Here is a 19,025-nt window from a genome sequence, read left to right as displayed (position 1 = left end):
CACAGATTGGAGAGGCGACATGAGGAAAAACCTTATTATGCAACCCGTGATTAGGATTTGGAATCTGCTGCCGGCTAGGTGGTGGTTACAGATTCAGTAGTTACCTTCAAAAGGGAATTGGATAAATACTTGAAGGAGAAAAATTGCAGGGATATGGGGAAAGAGCGGGGGCAGTGGGGCTAACTGAACTGCTCTTCGAAAGAGCTAGTGCAGAACTTGATGGGCCGAATGGCCTCCTTCTGTGCTGCATAATTCTTTGATTCTATGATCACAAGGACGTACCTGATGTGCGGCCATCTGGACGTCGTGGCTCTTGCCCGCATCGAGTGCCTCACCGAGCTTCCCTTCGATCGATTCCATCTTGGTGGAGACTGACTGGACGGAATCCTGATACTTCTGCTGTCGTTCAAGGGCCTCGTAAAGAGTGCGCTGCTTTTGACTGATCTGCAACAGAGAGAGGGTTTAGAGGAGCAAATATTTACACAGCACACACTCTATGTGACAGCTGGTTATCATGTGTGTGTGTCCAATAGAATTTACTCCACGCCCCATCTGACCAGAATCACCTTCCCAGAAACCATAGACCGGAGGGGAAAGCAACAACTTGTATTTATATAGCGCCTTTAATGTAGTGAAACGTCCCAAGCCGCTTCACAGGAGTGTTATGCAATAAAAATTTGACACCGAGCCGCGTAAGTAGAAATTAGCGCAGGTGACCAAAGAGGTAGGTTTTAAGGAGCATCTTGAAGGACGAAAGAGAGGTAGAGAGGCGGAAAGGTTTAGGGAGGGAGTTCCAGAGCTTGGGGCCTAGGCAACAGAAGGCACGGCCACCAATCGTTGAGCGATTATAATCAGGGATGCCCAGGAGGGGAGAATTAGAGGAGTGCAGACATCTCCTGGGGGGGAGGGGGGGGGGGGGGCATGGAGGGATTTGAAAACAAGGATGAGAATTTTGAAATCAAGGTGCTGCTTAACCGGAAGCCAACATAGGTCAGCGAGCACAGGGGTGATGGGTGAGCAAGACTTGGTGCGAGTTAGGACACGGGCAGCGAGTTTTGGATGACCTCAAGTTTACATAGAGTAGAATGTGGGAGGCCAGTCAGGACTGCATTGGAGTAGTCAAGTCTAGAGGTAACAAAGGCATGGATGAGGGTTCCAGCAGCGGATGAGTTGAGGCAGGGGCGGAGACGAGCGATGTTATGGAGGTAGAAATAGGCTGTCTTGATTATGCTGCGGATAAGTGGTCAAAAGCTAATTTCAGGGTCAAATATAACACCAAGGTTGTGAACAGTGTGGTTTAGCCTCAAACAGGAGTTGAGGAGAGGAATGGAGTCAGTGGCTAGGGAATGGAGTTTGTGGCAAGGACCGAAAACAATGGCTTCGGTCTTCCTGATATTCAATTGAAGAAAATTTCTACTCATCAAACAAAATAATCAAAACAGCTCTGTTTACGATCAGCAATGCCACTTCTATCTGCCACACCACATGCGGTGCCAGCACAGCGGGACACACCCACACAACACAAAATAAAGCCTCCAGCTCCCTCCATCCACACACAAGCTTAAACTTCAACATGAGCCCCCTAACTGTGCTCCTGCTCCATAACATGGAGCTTTGCTGTCAAACCAGCTCCCTCCTCCTGTTCTTTCTTCACACCCACACTCTCTCTCCTTGGGAGTTAGCCGTGCCTCAACGGGTAGCACTCTTGCCTCTGAGTCAGAGGTTAGTAGCTTCAAGCCTCACTCCAGGGACTTGAGCATATACTTCAGGCTGACTCTCCCAGTGTAGTACTGAGAGAGTGCTGCACTGTTGGAGGTGCCGTCTGTCAGATGAGACGTTAAACCGAGGCCCCGTCTGCCCTCTCATAAACGATCCCATGACACTATTCGAAGAGCAGGGGAGTTCTCCCCGGTGTCCTGGCCAATATTTATCTTTCAATCTACATCACTGAAACAGATTACCTGGTCATTTATCTTATGCACAAATTGGCTGCCACGTTTCCTACATTACAACAGGGGCTACACTTCAAAATACATAATTGGCTGTAAAGCGCTTTGAGACATCCTGAGGTTGTGAAAAGCGCTCTATAAATGCAAGTTCTTTCTCTTTTTCGTTAATCTACAAGTTTACTCTTCATCGTCAAAAGCTGTCCAGTTAACAATCCCGCCTCATCATCACCGACGAAAAAAACAAATCCTTCTAGCTCGCTCATGGGACTTTCACTGTACCTGCCCCTTTAATGGCATTGGAGCCTTTAAGGCCCCAGAAGCACCTGGATTTGATATTCGGTCTGGCCCGCACCCCGCCGTGTTGCTGCTTCATTACATGGAGGCTCAGGTGCTGTCGAATCCGGCACAGCAGGACAAGTTGCCAGTGCACTCCGCACTGCCTGTTCCTGGACGGTATCAGGAGAGGAAGATTGACCCCAATAGCTCCAGTTGAAGGGCACAGGCCCAAAGGGACAAATGGGCTCCTTTTGGGCGGCGGCTTCTATGATTCTGGGGTACGGTGGCGTAGTGGTGATGTCACTGGACCAGTAATCCATTGAACACGATTTCTAATCCTACCGTGGCAGTTTGAGAATTTGAATTCAGTTTTTTTTTTATAAAAGATTTGGTATCAGTAAAAGTGACTATGAAGCTGGTGGATTGTCGTTAAAAACCCAAATGGTTCAATGAATGTCCTTTAGCAAAGGAAACCTACCATTTGCCCAGTCTGGTCTATATGCAACTCCAGTCCCACGCCTGGCAGGCCCTTTAGTCAGATCGAACCATGATCACTGGTTAAAAAAGGCCCACCACCACCTTCTCAATGAGAGACGGGCAATAAACATCGACCTTGCCAGCGACACCCATATCCCAAGAAGGGATACGATTCTATAAATCTCGCAGAGCTACGAGAGGTGATCAGCAGCCTACACTCTTGACCAGAGGTTGAAGTAGAGGAGCAAGTATAGCAAACAAGGATAAAAAGGAAGATTATTTCTGCTGCCCATCAGTCACCAGCTCACCACATTCTTTAGAGTTTCCCAGGATCGCTGCAGGTCATCGAGCTTCGAGGAGGCGGGCTCTCCCAGTGCGGTCTCAAAAGCTTCCTGCAGTGCCACCGCACTCTTCATATCCTGGGCATCAGGAGCTGCTGTCTGCAATTCTTCCGCAGATAATGTTGTGTAATAAGCACTATCCTAGAAACATAAACACTTACAAACTGAGACTCACAACTACCAAGGACAGGATCGAAAGACCATAACCCGTATCTATGCATGCTTCAGGGTTAGAATAGGCCCTACAGGTTGCTCGTGCATGGATAGTTAACAACACTAATAACTTTTATGACATAGCATCACGAGCAAATCTAGTTTCTCCCCATGTTCCTCTTCCCCTGTATGTGTCAGGCCTCCCCAGCACCTCCAATTGCCCTTCAGGCCTCCCCTTACACGGGCCTCGGGGCACCTCATGGACGTTGAAATCCCTGCCCCCATTCATTCCCATTTATCTCAAGTCCCTGATACGAACAGATCCACCAATGTGGCAACAGCACGAAGAACAGTCCCTTTCAAACCTCCAGACTTGAGGATAATAGAGTGAAGTGGTGGAAGAATTCGTCGGCTGATTAACAGTCTGACGGGCCACACTACAAATGCTTCTTCCATGTAATGTGTTACTGGTTACCTGATAACCAACACCCTTTCACCTGTGCTGTCGCACATAACCAAGGCTGGTTTTCACAATATAAATAAGGAAAAAAATATCTGATATTGGGGGAGGGGGGGTTGGATGAATTTCCACAGGGATTCTCCTGCCAATTTTGCCATTGTTTTGCTCTTCCCCTAAAGTTACGGGAGGAACATGCCGATGACCAATGGGGAAATTCACCCCCGAGCTGCCTCATTAGTTTTATCTCCGTGGGTTAGTCTCCCTCTCCCCACCTCTGATTACATCGAAGGTAGTCATTCACCCTGACGTTCTGTGACCGGTTGCATTTACTGCAAATTTGCATCTCGGATGTCCAGCAGATGTTGGGGTAATTTTGGTGATAGCAGTGGGTGGGACGACAACACTGTATCCCTGGTTTTCTGACCAGCATTCCCCATGGACACAACTCCACACTGAGAGTGGATAACATACCTACTTGTTCTCTAACAGTTCTCTGTTATAGTAGCATCCTTGTCTGTGGGGTTTTGACCCTGAGCTGAGCTTCTGACCCCGTATCCTCCCCATCACTAAGACCGCCTACTTCCCCCTCCATTACATTGCCTGTCTCTGCCCCTGCCTCAGCTCATCTGCTGCTGAAACCCTTATCCATGCTCTTGTTACCTCTAGACTTGACTATTCCAATGCACTCCTGGCCATTTTCCCAACTAGCACCCTCTGTAAATTTGAGCTCTTCCAAAAACTATGCTGCCCATAAACTAACTTGCACCAAGACCCACTCACTCATCATGCCCGTACTTGCTGATCTATATCTCCCAATCTAGCAACACCTTGATTTTACAATTCTCAACCTTGTTCCCAAATCCCTCCATGACCTCGCCCCTCCCTCCCTCCCTCTGCAACCTCCACTAGCCCCACAACTCTCCAAGATCTCTGTGCTCCTCTAATTTTAGCCTCTTGTACATCCCTGATTTTAATCGCTCCACCATTGGCAATCATGCCTTCAGCAGTCTGGGCCCTAACCTCTGGAATTCCCTCCCTAACATCTCCACCTCTCTCTTTGGCCAAGCTTTTGGTCACCTGTCCTGGTATCTCCTTATGTAGCTCCGTGTCAAATCTTTTTTGATAATTGCTTCTGGGATGCGTTAACGACACTATATAAATGCAAGTTACTAGAGGGATGGGTGTCAATGGGTGAGTTAGGGTACTAGAGGGATGGGTGTCAATGGATGAGTTAGGGTAATAGAGGGATAAATGAATGTCCTTTTCTCACTGTTGAATTTCAGGAGAATGTTCTAATGTGCAGCATTGACAATCAGCTCTGGGTTGCTTATGGATCTGTAATTTACCTCTAACCATCTCTACACATGATGAGCTGTGGGTCTACAGTGCATTATGCAGCATTATATATTCTACAAGATCACACCCTTCTAACCAACATGCAGGATGCAATGACCAGATACACAAGAGCAATGTGATGTCTAATTACTGATTAAGCATGCGGTCCATGTAAAGGATTGTGCAGAAGATAGTACCTGGTTAACAGACACATCAGCATTAGCCACAGGTGAGGGAGAGCGACAAGCTGTCGGAGAGGAAAGCTCACTGTTGGTCCCCTCTTCCCCAGACTCCTCAGTGACAGGTGAGAGGAGAGTGTGACAGCGCCCGGCTGTCATCTGATACAAGCCAAGCCAGAAGGAACACAATTCAATAAGAGAGAGAGAGATCAGGAACGGGGTTTACATTGAATCACACTGCACAGCACAAATCATTGAAAATATTACAACCTTTCTTAGTCATGTCAAACAGATCTGAATAAAAACTCACAAGGGAACACACCACAGAGATTACCGTTAGCCAACCCCACCCCCTCTTCACTGTCTGAGAGAAATCTCCAGCACAGTGCCTTACTGGGGAAAGGTTCCAGGAGGGACAGGGTTTCACTCGCACACGGCAGGCAATGAGACCCTGCAGGTTATTGAAGCGGGGGTGGGTGATACTAGGTTAATGCAGTCAGTCGGTGAGCTATAATGGGGGCAAGAGGAAAGTGAGCAATCTTACCATCACCACGGAAGGGTGGGTTGAGTGAGTGGGCAAGGGCTCCCCGTCCAGCTCCTCCATCCCCTCCGACAGCCCCTCCACCTCGGTGACCGTCAGCAGCATCGTGGCGTGTTTCGCTTTCATTGTCAGCATCTTGCACTTGGTGTTGAGCGCGGCGATCTGCTCCTGGTTCCCTTTGATCTTCCGGGCCAAATCCTGCTGAGACATTGGTTTTGATTTTGGGTGGACAAAAGAACAGCTCAGAACCTCCTCAGCACACGCAACCTACCCTGCTCCCCGCTCTGGGTCTGTCTGGCCAGCCAATGGACGGGGAGCCGAGCCTGTGACTGGGTCCATACATCCGCAGCGAGCCTGGGAGGCAGGCTGCGAGTGAGAGAGAGAGAGAGAGAGAGAGGGGGGAGCGGCAGCGGCAGCTCCACACACACACACACACAGCCTCCAAAGGCACTCTGCACAAACAGGAAATGAGCTGAATAATGTCCTCCACCCCCTTCAGAAACACTCAGCAGCTCCCGACACACCGCTTTCACCGGGGCCAGGCAAAGGACAGGAAAAACGAGGCACCGCGCGACCACTGTCTGAATGAAAAACCAGATGGCTAGCAGCAAAATAACTGGATCACATGACGATGTGAGTCTGACTGGAAACGCTACATGCAACCCCCAGTCACTGACAGTCTAGCAGCCTGGGATCTTCGTGCTTTGAGCCTGTTTCAGGCATTATTTTCTCCAGTGGGACGAACCTGCAGCAGAATATCTATCTGCAGCACTCAGGCCAATCTAAGCATTCTGCCCACACCCCTCGCTGCACAGCTTATCCTGCTACAGAACTCTGCTACCGTTTGCAGAAATGTATTTTGTTAAGTGTCAGCTGGAGCTGGCCCGTCACTGCGGAGGGGTTTGTGTATGTGTGTGTGCGCGCATTGATGAAAAAACAAGGAATCACGATGCTTCATTCAAGCTACACAAGGGAATTCAGCCCCCTTCCTGCTCGGTGAAATCAGTATTCTTGATCAGACTGCAGTCCTAATGCTGGTGTCAAACGTTTCCGCTTTGATGCAACACTGTAGCACTGGTGTAAAACGCAGTCTGAATACAAAGTCAGGTTTTAGACCAGACACTGGACTCCACTTCGCTTTCAACTCAGTTGAGGTTTAGACACCCAATTTACACTCTGCAAATTTGACGCCCAAACCGATGCTGGCCAACACTGAATTAGTAAGGTGAATGAATGCCCTGTGTCGCTTGTACATCAACCCAGCTCTGTGTCACTGGGACTGAATTTTTTTTGGGGGGAAATTCGTAGCCAATCGTTCCAATTCTTTGTCAAATCACAAACGCCAGAGGTCACCTTGCACACGCCAAGGACCACTCTGCGCCAATGCTCTTAGCCAAAAGGCCTAGAGCCACTGCACCGTTCCTGGAAGTACTGCAATACCAGGTTCGTGCCATGGAGGTGGATGGGTCAGGTCCCCCACACACCTCCGTGGAGGTGGATGGGTCAAGCCACCCCACCCACCTATTTTTTTTTTTTTTAATTTTAAATTCGTAGCCAATCGTTCCAATTCTTTGTCAAATCACAAACGCCAGAGGTCACCTTGCACACGCCAAGGATCACTCTGCGCCAATGCTCTTAGCCAAAAGGCCTAGAGCCACTGCACCGTTCCTGGAAGTACTGCAATACCAGGTTCGTGCCATGGAGGTGGATGGGTCAGGTCCCCCACACACCTCCGTGGAGGTGGATGGGTCAAGCCACCCCACCCACCTATTAAACTAATGCAACATGACTGCACAAATGATGCAGCCTTTGGGACCAGCGATCCGCTCTTTGAAAGCGAATGCAAAGAACCTTGAACACATTGCGACCACAATCATTTTCTGGACCCTCAACAATATCCAGACCCGGGCTCCTGGAGGCTGTTATTTTACAGTCCTGCCCACAGACTTTCTGTGGGCTTTTGCACGGGAACTGACAGCGATGAGAAATCCCAAGCAGGGGATCTGTGATCTATGCAAATAGTGTGTCTCCTCAGCCAATCAGATTGAAGAATTCTTCACAAGCAGGGCACAGTCTGAGCCAGGAAGTGTAAATTAGATTAGTGAATTCAATGCCAAATCGTGTACAGAAAGCGAGGGAATTATGATGTGATTACAAGAGATAAAAGACAGAAAGAAAAATGTTTTAAATCTCCAACAATAATCAAAATCTGAAGGAATGAGACTCCACGTGTGTAAAAGTTAATTTTCAGTGCCAGAGAGGTTGTTTAGCAATAATTAATATCATGCTGTTAAAAATCTACTTAAAATCAAGGAAAACCCAAAGATGTTTTATAAATACATATAGAGCAAGAGGATAACCAAAGAAAGAGTAGGGCCGATTAGAGACCATTGAAGAAGCTTGTGTGTGGAGGTGGTTATGGTTCTTAATGAATACTTTGCGACTGTCTTCACAGAAGAGAGGGACGATGTAGACATTGGAGTTCAGGAGGAGGAGTATGAAATATTAGATGAGATAAACATAGTGAGAGAGGCTCTGACCATCATTTTTCAATCCTGTCTGGCTGCAGCTGTGATGCCGGAGGACTGCTAACATTGTACCGCTGTTTTAAAAAAGCAGTGTAACTATTTGTACTGCACTTTTTTTGACAGACATGCACCTGTCAAGCCCCACCTCTGTCAAGCTCCGCCCCCCCCCCCTTCCCGGCCCGAATCATTCCCTCCACGTGAGGCTGAGAAGCAACACCTGAGACTCCAACTCTCTTCACCCGCTCAGGCCCCGGCCCTCTGCCCTCTCTCCGCCCCCCCCCCCCCCGCCCCGACTCTCTCTTCCCCGGTCTTTCTTCCCCCCCCCCACCCCTGACTCTCCCCTCTACCCCGACTCTCTTTCCCCCCGAGCAAGCCTGGGGCCAAAAGGGAGAGAGAGACTGGGAGGAGATAGAGGCTGGGGAGGAGAGAGAGGCTGGGGAAGAGAGAGAGGCTGGGGGAGAGAGAGAGGCTGGGGAAGAGGGAGAGGCTGGGGGAGAGAGAGAGGCTGGGGGAGAGAGAGAGGCTGGGGAAGAGGGAGAGGCTGGGGGAGAGAGAGAGGCTGGGGGAGAGAGAGAGGCTGGGGGAGAGAGAGAGGCTGGGCGAGAGAGAGAGGCTGGGCGAGAGAGAGAGGCTGGGCGAGAGAGAGAGGCTGGGCGAGAGAGAGAGGCTGGGCGAGAGAGAGAGGCTGGGGGAGAGAGAGAGGCTGGGGGAGAGAGAGAGGCTGGGGAAGAGGGAGAGGCTGGGGAAGAGGGAGAGGCTGGGGAAGAGGGAGAGGCTGGGGGAGAGAGAGAGGCTGGGCGAGAGAGAGAGGCTGGGGGAGAGAGAGGCTCGGCAAGAGAGAGAGAGACTGAGCGAGAGAGAGAGGCTGAGCGAGAGAGAGAGGCTGGGGAAGAGGGAGAGGCTGGGGAAGAGGGAGAGGCTGGGGAAGAGGGAGAGGCTGGGGAAGAGGGAGAGACTGGGGAAGAGAGAGAGGCTGGGAAATAGAAAGAGAGAGAGGCTGGGGGAGAGAGAGAGACTGGGAGGAGAGAGAGAGACTGGGAGGAGAGAGAGAGACTGGGAGGAGAGAGAGAGACTGAGCGAGAGAGAGAGGCTGGGGAAGAGAGAGAGGCTGGGGAAGAGAGAGAGGCTGGGGGAGAGAGAGAGAGGCTGGGGGGAGAGAGAGAGAGGCTGGGTGGAGAGAGAGAGAGAGGCTGGGTGGGGAGAGAGAGAGGCTGGGTGGGGAGAGAGAGAGGCTGGGTGGGGAGAGAGAGAGGCTGGGTGGGGAGAGAGAGAGAGAGAGAGGTTGTGGGGAGAGAGTGAGAGAGACTGGAAGAGATAGAGGCTGGGGGAGAGAGAGAGAGAGACACGGGTGGGGGGGAGGAGACACGGGTGGGGGGGAGGAGACACGGGTGGGGGGGAGGAGACACGGGTGGGGGGGAGGAGACACGGGTGGGGGGGAGGAGACACGGGTGGGGGGGAGGAGACACGGGTGGGGGGGAGGAGACACGGGTGGGGGGGAGGAGACACGGGTGGGGGGGGAGGAGACACGGGTGGGGGGGGGGAGGAGACACGGGTGGGGGGGGGGAGGAGACACGGGTGGGGGGGGGAGGAGACACGGGTGGGGGGGGGAGGAGACACGGGTGGGGGGGGAGGAGACACGGGTGGGGGGGGGAGGAGACACGGGTGGGGGGGAGGAGACACGGGTGGGGGGGGAGGAGACACGGGTGGGGGGGGGAGGAGACACGGGTGGGGGGGGAGGAGACACGGGTGGGGGGGGAGGAGACACGGGTGGGGGGGGGGAGGAGACACGGGTGGGGGGGGGGGAGGAGACACGGGTGGGGGGGGGGGAGGAGACACGGGTGGGGGGGGGGGAGGAGACACGGGTGGGGGGGGGGAGGAGACACGGGTGGGGGGGGGGAGGAGACACGGGTGGGGGGGGGAGGAGACACGGGTGGGGGGGGGAGGAGACACGGGTGGGGGGGGGAGGAGACACGGGTGGGGGGGGGGAGGAGACACGGGTGGGGGGGGGGAGGAGACACGGGTGGGGGGGGGGAGGAGACACGGGTGGGGGGGGGAAGAGACACGGGTGGGGGGGGGGAGGAGACACGGGTGGGGGGGGGAGGAGACACGGGTGGGGGGGGGGAGGAGACACGGGTGGGGGGGGGGAGGAGACACGGGTGGGGGGGGAGGAGACACGGGTGGAGGGGGAGGAGACACGGGTGGGGGGGAGGAGACACGGGTGGGGGGGGGAGGAGACACGGGTGGGGGGGGGAGGAGACACGGGTGGGGGGGGGAGGAGACACGGGTGGGGGGGGAGGAGACACGGGTGGGGGGGGGAGGAGACACGGGTGGGGGGGGAGGAGACACGGGTGGTGGGGGGGGAAGAGACACGGGTGGGGGGAGGAGGAGACACGGGTGGGGGGGGGAGGAGACACGGGTGGGGGGGGGGAGGAGACACGGGTGGGGGTGGAGGAGACACGGGTGGGGGGTGGAGGAGACACGGGTGGGGGGGAGGAGACACGGGTGGGGGGGGGAGGAGACACGGGTGGGGGGGAGAGACACGGGTGGGGGGGGGGAGGAGACACGGGTGGGGGGGGAGGAGACACGGGTGGGGGTGGAGGAGACACGGGTGGGGGTGGAGGAGACACGGGTGGGGGGGAGGAGACACGGGTGGGGGGGGAGGAGACACGGGTGGGGGGGGGAGGAGACACGGGTGGGGGGGGGAGGAGACACGGGTGGGGGGGGAGGAGACACGGGTGGGGGGGGAGGAGACACGGGTGGGGGTGGAGGAGACACGGGTGGGGGTGGAGGAGACACGTTGGGGGGGGAGGAGACACGGGTGGGGGGGGGAGGAGACACGGGTGGGGGGGAGGAGACACGGGTGGGGGGGGAGGAGACACGGGTGGGGGTGGAGGAGACACGGGTGGGGGGGGAGGAGACACGGGTGGAGGGGGAGGAGACACGGGTGGAGGGGGAGGAGACACGGGTGGGGGGGGGGAGGAGACACGGGTGGGGGGGGGAGGAGACACGGGTGGGGGGGGGAGGAGACACGGGTGGGGGGGGAGGAGACACGGGTGGGGGGGGAGGAGACACGGGTGGGGGGGGAGGAGACACGGGTGGGGGGGAGGAGACACGGGTGGGGGGGAGGAGACACGGGGGTGGGGGGGGGGAGGAGACACGGGGGTGGGGGGGGGGAGGAGACACGGGGGGGGGGGGAGGAGACACGGGGACACGGGTTGGGGGGGAGGAGACACGGGTGGGGGGGAGGAGACACGGGTGGGGGGGGAGGAGACACGGGTGGGGGGGGGAGGAGACACGGGTGGGGGTGGAGGAGACACGGGTGGGGGTGGAGGAGACACGGGTGGGGGGGGAGGAGACACGGGTGGGGGGGGGAGGAGACACGGGTGGGGGGGGAGGAGACACGGGTGGGGGGGGAGGAGACACGGGTGGGGGGGAGGAGAAACGGGTGGGGGGGGAGGAGACACGGGTGGGGGGGAGGAGACACGGGTGGGGGGGGAGAGACACGTGTGGGGGGGGAGAGACACGTGTGGGGGGGGAGAGACACGTGTGGGGGGGGAGAGACACGGGTGGGGTGAGGTGGGGGGGGAGAGACACGGGTGGGGTGGGGGGGAGAGACACGGATGGGGTGGGGGGGAGAGACTGGGGTGGGGGGGGAGAGACACGTGGGGGGGAGAGACACGTGGGGTGGGGGGGGGAGAGACACGTGGGGTGGGGGGGGGGAGAGACACAGGTGGAGTGGGGGGGGGGACGAGAGACACGGGTGGGGTGGGGTGGGGTGGGGGGGGGGAGAGACACGGGTGGGGGGGAGGAGACACGGGTGGGGGGGAGGAGACACGGGTGGGGGGGGGAGGAGACACGGGTGGGGGGGGAGGAGACACGGGTGGGGGGGGAGGAGACACGGGTGGGGGGGGAGGAGACACGGGTGGGGGGGGGAGGAGACACGGGTGGGGGGGGAGAGACACGGGTGGGGGGGGGAGAGACACGGGTGGGGGGGGGAGAGACACGGGTGGGGGGGGGAGAGACACGGGTGGGGGGGGGGGGGAAGAGACACGGGTGGGGGGGGAGAGACACGGGTGGGGGGGGAGGAGACACGGGTGGGGGGGGGAGGAGACACGGGTGGGGGGGAGAGACACGGGTGGGGGGGAGGAGACACGGGTGGGGGGGAGGGACACGGGTGGGGGGGGGAGGAGACACGGGTGGGGGGGGGAGGAGACACGGGTGGGGGGGGAGGAGACACGGGTGGGGGGGGGAGGAGACACGGGTGGGGGGGGGAGGAGACACGGGTGGGGGGGAGGAGACACGGGTGGGGGGGGAGGAGACACGGGTGGGGGGGAGGAGACACGGGTGGGGGGGGAGAGGAGACACGGGTGGGGGGGGGAGGAGACACGTTGGAGTGGATGATATTCAGAAGTCATGATTCACTTCATACCCAATAAACCTGTTAACAATCCGTACAGAATGCCCCATCTATGATAGGGGAGGGGGAGGGGGAAGGAAGCACTTGGACTGGTGTAAGGCACTTTGGCTGGGGGAGGGTTGTACTTGGATTGGGGTAAGGCACTTTGGCTGGTCCTTGCTGTCTTCTGAGGAGCTCTGTCACTTCACGAAGTCAAAATGGATCGAGTTACAATTTGCAAAGTCAGTGAGACCTTGGCATGGGCGGTTCCAGTTACACATTCCTGTGAAACTTCAGGGTGTGGCTTATCCTTCAAGGGGACCAATCATAGACAAAGGGTGGAGCATGGTGGCCATTTTTACAGTACAAATAAACACATCCTTTAAAAAAGGAGAAAGGGATAGATTGAGTAATTACAGGAAAGTCAGCCAAACCTCGATGGTGGACAAATTGTTGGAAAAATAGCTGATGGACAGGATAAATCATCATTTAGAAAGTCGTGGATTAATCAAGGATAGTCAGCATGGATTTGTCAAGGGAAGGTCGTGTCTGACTAACTTGATTGAATTTTTTGAGGAGGTAACAAGGAGCGCAGTGCGTATGATGTGATGTATATGAATTTTACCAAGGCTTTTGACAAGGTCCCACATGGCAGACTGGTCAGAAAAGTAAAAGCCCATGGGATCCAAGTAGGGTCCAAAATTAGCTCAATGGCAGGAAACAAAGGGCAATGGTCGATGGATGTTTTTGTGACTGGAAGGCTGTTTCCAGTGGGGTTCCACAGGACTCAGTACTCAGTCCCTTGCTTTTTGTGGTATACAACAATGAGTTAGAATTTAAGTTATTCATGATTTAGAATTCATGATTAAGAAGTTTGCACATGACACAAAAACTGTTCGTGTGGTTGATAGTGAGGAAGAAAGCTATAAACTGCAGAAAGATATCAATGGACTGGTCAGGTGGGCAGAAAAGTGGCAAATGGAATTCAATCCAGGTAAACATAGAAATATAGAAAATAGGTGCAGGAGTAGGCCATTCGGCCCTTCGAGCCTGCACCGCCAATCAATGAGTTCATGGTTGAACATGCAACTTCAATACCCCATTCCTGCTTTCTCGCCCTACCCCTTGATCCCCCTAGTAGTAAGGACTACATCTAACTCCTTTTTGAATATATTTAGTGAATTGGCCTCAACAACTTCCTGTGGCAGAGAATTCCACAGGTTCACCACTCACTGGGTGAAGAAGTTTCTCCTCATCTCGGTCCTAAATGGCTTACCCCTTATCCTTAGACTGTGACCCCTGGTTCTGGACTTCCCCAACATTGGGAACATTCTTCCTGCATCTAACCTTTCTAAACCCGTCAGAATTTTAAACGTTTCCATGAGATTCCCTCTCATTCTTCTGAACTCCAGTGAATACAAGCCCAGTTGATCCAGTCTTTCTTGATATGTCAGTCCCGACATCCCGGGAATCAGTCTGGTGAACCTTTGCTGCACTCCCTCAATAGCAAGAACGTCCTTCCTCAAATTAGGAGACCAAAACTGTACACAATACTCCAGGTGTGGCCTCACCAAGGCCCTGTACAACTGTAGTAACACCTCCCTGCCCCTGTACTCAAATCCCCTCGCTATGAAGGCCAACATGCCATTTGCTTTCTTAACCGCTTGCTGTACCTGCATGCCAACCTTCAATGACTAATGTACCATGACATCCAGGTCTCGTTGCACCTCCCCTTTACCTAATCTGTCACCATTCAGATAATAATCTGTCTCTCTGTTTTTACCACCAAAGTGGATAACCTCACATTTATCCACATTATACTTCATCTGCCATGCATTTGCCCACTCACCTAACCTATCCAAGTCACTCTGCAGCCTCATAGTATCCTCCTCACAGCTCACACTGCCACCCAACTTAGTGTCATCTGCAAATTTGGAGATACTACATTTAATCTCCTCGTCTAAACATTAATGTACAACGTAAACAGCTGGGACCCCACTAGTCACTACCTGCCATTCTGAAAAGTACCCATTTACTCCTACTCTTTGCTTCCTGTCTGCCAACCAGTTCTCAATCCACGTCAGCACACTACCCCTAATTCCATGTGCTTTAACTTTGCACATTAATCTCTTGTGTGGGATCTTGTCGAAAGCCTTCTGAAAGTCCAAATACACCACATCAACTGGTTCTCCTTTGTCCACTCTACTGGAAACATCCCCAAAAAATTCCAGAAGATTTGTCAAGCATGATTTCCCTTTCACAAATCCATGCTGACTTGGACCTATCAGGTCACCTCTTTCCAAATGTGCTGCTATGACATCCTTAATAATTGATTCCATCATTTTACCCACTACCGATGTCAGGCTGACCAGTCTATAATTCCCTGTTTTATCTCTCCCTCCTTTTTTAAAAAGTGGGGTTACATTGGCTACCCTCCACTCCATAGGAACTGATCCAGAGTCTATGGAATGACTGTCAATGCATCCGCTATTTCCAAGGCCACCTCCTTAAGTACTCTGGGATGCAGTCCATCAGGCCCTGGGGATTTATCGGCCTTCAATCCCATCAATTTCCCCAACACAATTTCACAACTAATAAGGATTTCCCTCAGTTCCTCCTTCTTACTAAACTCTCTGACTCCTTTTATATCCAGAAGGTTGTTTGTGTCCTCCTTAGTGAATACCGAACCAAAGTACTTGTTCAATTGGTCTGCCATTTCTTTGTTCCCCGTTATGACTTCCCCTGATTCTGACTGCAGGGGACCTACGTTTGTCTTTACTAACCTTTTTCTCTTTACATATCTATAGAAGCTTTTGCAGTCCATCTTAATGTTCCCTGCAAGCTTCCTCTCGTACTCTATTTTCCCTGCTCTAATGTGTGAGGTAATGCATTTGGGGATGGATAACAAGACAAAGGAATACACAATAAATGGCAGAATACTGAGAAGTGTAGAGGAACGGAGGGACTTTATATTGCATGTCCACAGATCCCTGAAGATAGCAGGGCAAGTAGATAAATAGGTTAAGAAGGCATAAGGGATAATTTGCTTTATTAGCTGAGCATAGTATATAAGAGCAAGAAACTTTTGCCTAACTGTATAAAACACTAGTTAGGCCACAGCTAGAGTACTGTGTACAGTTCCTGTCACCACATTACAGGAAAGATGTGATTGCACTAGAGAAGGTACAGAGGAGATTTACGAGGATGAAGCCTGGACTGCAGAATTTTAGCTATGAGGAAAGATTGGATAGGCTGGGGTTGCTTTCTTTGAAACAGAGGAGGCTGAGGGGAGATTTAATTGAGGTGTATAAAATTATGAGGGGCCTAGATAGAGTGGAAAGGAAGGATCTATTTCCCTTAGCATAGAGGTCAATAACCAGGGGGCATAGATTTAAAGTAATTGGTAGATGGATTAGAGGGGAATTGAGGAGAACTTTTTTCACCCCAGAGGCTGGTAGAGGTCTGGAAATCACTGCTTGAAAGAGTGGTAGAGGCTGAAACCCTCATCACATTTAAAGTGTCGTAACCTACAAGGCTACGGATCAAGAGCTGGAAAGTGGGATTAGACTGGATAGCTCTTTTTCAGCCGGTGCAGACACATCTGGGCTCAAGTTTCGGCTTGAGTTGCTCCTATTTTTTTGGAGCAACTAGTTTAGAATGGAGCATCTTAGAAATTGCAATTCTTGGCATTTAATTTGCTCCAGTTCTGGTGAGTTGGAATATTTCATTTTAGAACAGATTTTTTTTTCAAAAGGGGGCGTGTCCAGCCACTTACGCCTGTTTTGCAAGTTTAGGCAGTGAAAACTTACTCCAAACTAACTTAGAATGGAGTAAGTGTAGATTTTTGTACGCTCAGAAAAACCTTGCCTACACTTGGAAATCATGCGTAGGGAACGAGAGATGGGGGGGCAGGGAAGTTTACAAACATTAAACACTTCACTTTTACAAATAAAGAGGCATCATCAATAACGAATGATAAATAAATCAATAAATCAACCAATAAATCAATCAAAAAAAAATTTTTTTAAATATTAAAAAAATAATAAAAAATCAATCAATAAATAAAACATTATTTCTACTCACCTACTGCAGCACCGGGAGCCCTCCAACAGCGTGCTGGGATGGGGCTCCCTCAGTGTCTCTCTCTCTGTGTCTCTGTCAGTATCTCTGTGTTTCTGACAGCGAGGGTTGGGGGGGGTGAGGGGGGGAGAAGGAGGGAGGGGAGAAGGAGGAAGGGGAGGGGAGAAAGAGGGAGGGGAGGGGAGGGGAGAAGGAGGGAGGGGAGGGGAGAGGCGGAGGGAGAGAAGGGAGAGAGGGGAAGGGAGTGGAGGGGGAGAGGGGGAAGGGAGTGGAGGGGGAGAGGGGGAGGGAGAGGAGGAGGGGGAGGGAGGGAGGGAGAGGAGGAGGGGGAGGGAGGGAGGGAGAGGAGGAGGGGGAGGGAGGGAGGGAGGGAGAGGAGGAGGGGGAGGGAGAGGAGGAGGGAGGGAGGGATGGGGGGAGAGGAGGGGGAGAGGAGGGGGAGGGAGGGGAGAGGGGGGCAAGGCGGGAAGGAGAGGGGAGGGAGTGAGGGGGGGAGGGAGAGTGGGAGGAGGGAGAGGAGGAGGGAGGGAGAGAGAGAGAGGAGGGGGGGTGGTGGGGGAGAGGAGGTGGGGGGAGGTTGAACGGGCCGGGCCGCCACCACTTCGGGTGTAGCCCGCCCCCAGCGAGATGCCGGGCGGGCGGGCCCCGCCAATGACGGGGAGGGGGGGAAGAAGAGGGGGGAGGGAAGGGGTGGAAGCTGAACGGGAGGGAAGTCCGAGTCCCGATCTTCGCCCGGGGAGCCCCTCCCACGCAGCCTCGGGGGCGAGGAGCTACTGCACATGCGCGCACACTCTAGCACGCATGTGCAAAGGTCCCGGCACCTTTGTCACGCCGCCGCCCCCGACCCCTTGTGCTGCGCCACGCCGAGCACGAAGACGTCCTGAGGAGACCGGTGGATCACAAGGTAAGTTTTCGGCGCCCTTTCTCTTCCAGAAAGTCGCGCACCTTATGGAGATGCGCCGCTTTTCCAGAGGGCAGAAACTTGGGCCCAATGAATCAAATGGTCTTCCAAGTGCAGTACTGAGGGGGTGCTGCACAGTATGAGGGGCAGTACTGAGGGAGTGCTGCACTGTATGAGGGGCAGTACTGAGGGAGTGCTGCACTGTCAGAGGGGCAGCACTGAGGGAGGGGCAGTACTGAGGGAGTGCTGCACAGTATGAGGGGCAGTACTGAGGGAGTGCTGCACAGTATGTGGGGCAGTACTGAGGGAGTGCTGCACTGTATGAGGGGCAGTACTGAGGGAGTGCTGCACTGTATGAGGAGCAGTACTGAGGGAGCGCTGTACTGTCAGAGGGGCAGTACTGAGGGAGCGCTGTACTGTCAGAGGGGCAGTACTGAGGGAGCGCTGAACTGTCAGAGGGGCAGCACTGACGGAGTGCTGCACTGTCAGAGGGGCAGCACTGAGGGAGCGCTGCACTGTCAGAGGGGCAGTATTGAGGGAGCGCTGCACTGTCAGAGGGGCAGTACTGAGGGAGCGCTGCACTGTCAGAGGGACAGCATTGAGGGAGCGCTGCACTGTCAGAGGGGCGGTACTGAGGGAGCGTTGTACTGTCAGAGGGGCAGTACTGAGGGAGTGCTGCACTGTCGGAGGGGCGGTACTGAGGGAGCGTTGTACTGTCAGAGGGGCAGTACTGAGGGAGTGCTGCACTGTCAGAGGGGCAGTACTGAAGAAGTCTTTCAGATGAGATGTTAAACCGACATCACCAAAAAATAGATCATCTGGAAATTATCTCATTGATGTTTGCGAGATCTTGCTGTGCACAAATTGGCTGCTGCGTTTCCTACATTAAAACAGTGACCACACTTCAAAAGTACTTTATTGGCTGTGAAGTGCTTTGGGACGTTCTGGTGGCTTTAAAGGCGCTATATAAATATAATTTATTTCTTTATTTGATATTGTTGGGACCCGCAAGTTTTGTAATAACTGTTGAACTGCCGCTTTCTGATTTGCACCGTTAAATGAGAGATTTATCCCTGCGTTTACCTCGTGTCGGGAGATCTGGACCTGCAGCTGCTGGATATTGCTGGTAGACACAGGCTTTTCCTGGATCTCGCGATGCGCTCTCTCAATTAGCTGCTGGAGGTGCCGCATCTCCTGCTCGTACTGTTCATACTGGATCACCGCTTCCTGTATCGCCAAGTTACAGCCAAAATAAACACTTATTATTTGACAAACCTATTCTAACCACAAACAATTCCCTTCATTAAACCCGTTTCAATTTGCACTGCCACGGGAATCAAATCTTCCAAGATAATTGATCAAATTCCTCCTTCCCTCGCAATTGGAGCTGAGTGAGCACCCTTGCAAGA

The 19,025-nt window shown here is 53.6% G+C and overlaps 1 protein-coding gene across 1 annotated transcript in view; it reads right to left on the bottom strand.

The window, feature by feature from the left end:
* The window catches only part of syne1b (spectrin repeat containing, nuclear envelope 1b), a 420,847-nt gene that overhangs the window by 92,209 nt on the left and 309,613 nt on the right, over nt 1–19,025 (bottom strand). Inside the window, exons 88-92 of the mRNA XM_070891000.1 lie at nt 18,700–18,843; nt 5,715–5,912; nt 5,189–5,329; nt 3,011–3,184; nt 283–444 (exon numbers count right to left, since the gene is read on the bottom strand). Coding sequence (XP_070747101.1) covers nt 283–444; nt 3,011–3,184; nt 5,189–5,329; nt 5,715–5,912; nt 18,700–18,843 — 819 coding nt within the window. The remainder of the gene's footprint in view (nt 1–282; nt 445–3,010; nt 3,185–5,188; nt 5,330–5,714; nt 5,913–18,699; nt 18,844–19,025) is intronic.

Source organism: Pristiophorus japonicus, chromosome 9 (assembly GCF_044704955.1).
Source record: "Pristiophorus japonicus isolate sPriJap1 chromosome 9, sPriJap1.hap1, whole genome shotgun sequence".
Taxonomy (NCBI): Eukaryota; Metazoa; Chordata; class Chondrichthyes; family Pristiophoridae; genus Pristiophorus; species Pristiophorus japonicus.
This window is presented reverse-complemented; position numbering and strand designations above follow the sequence as displayed.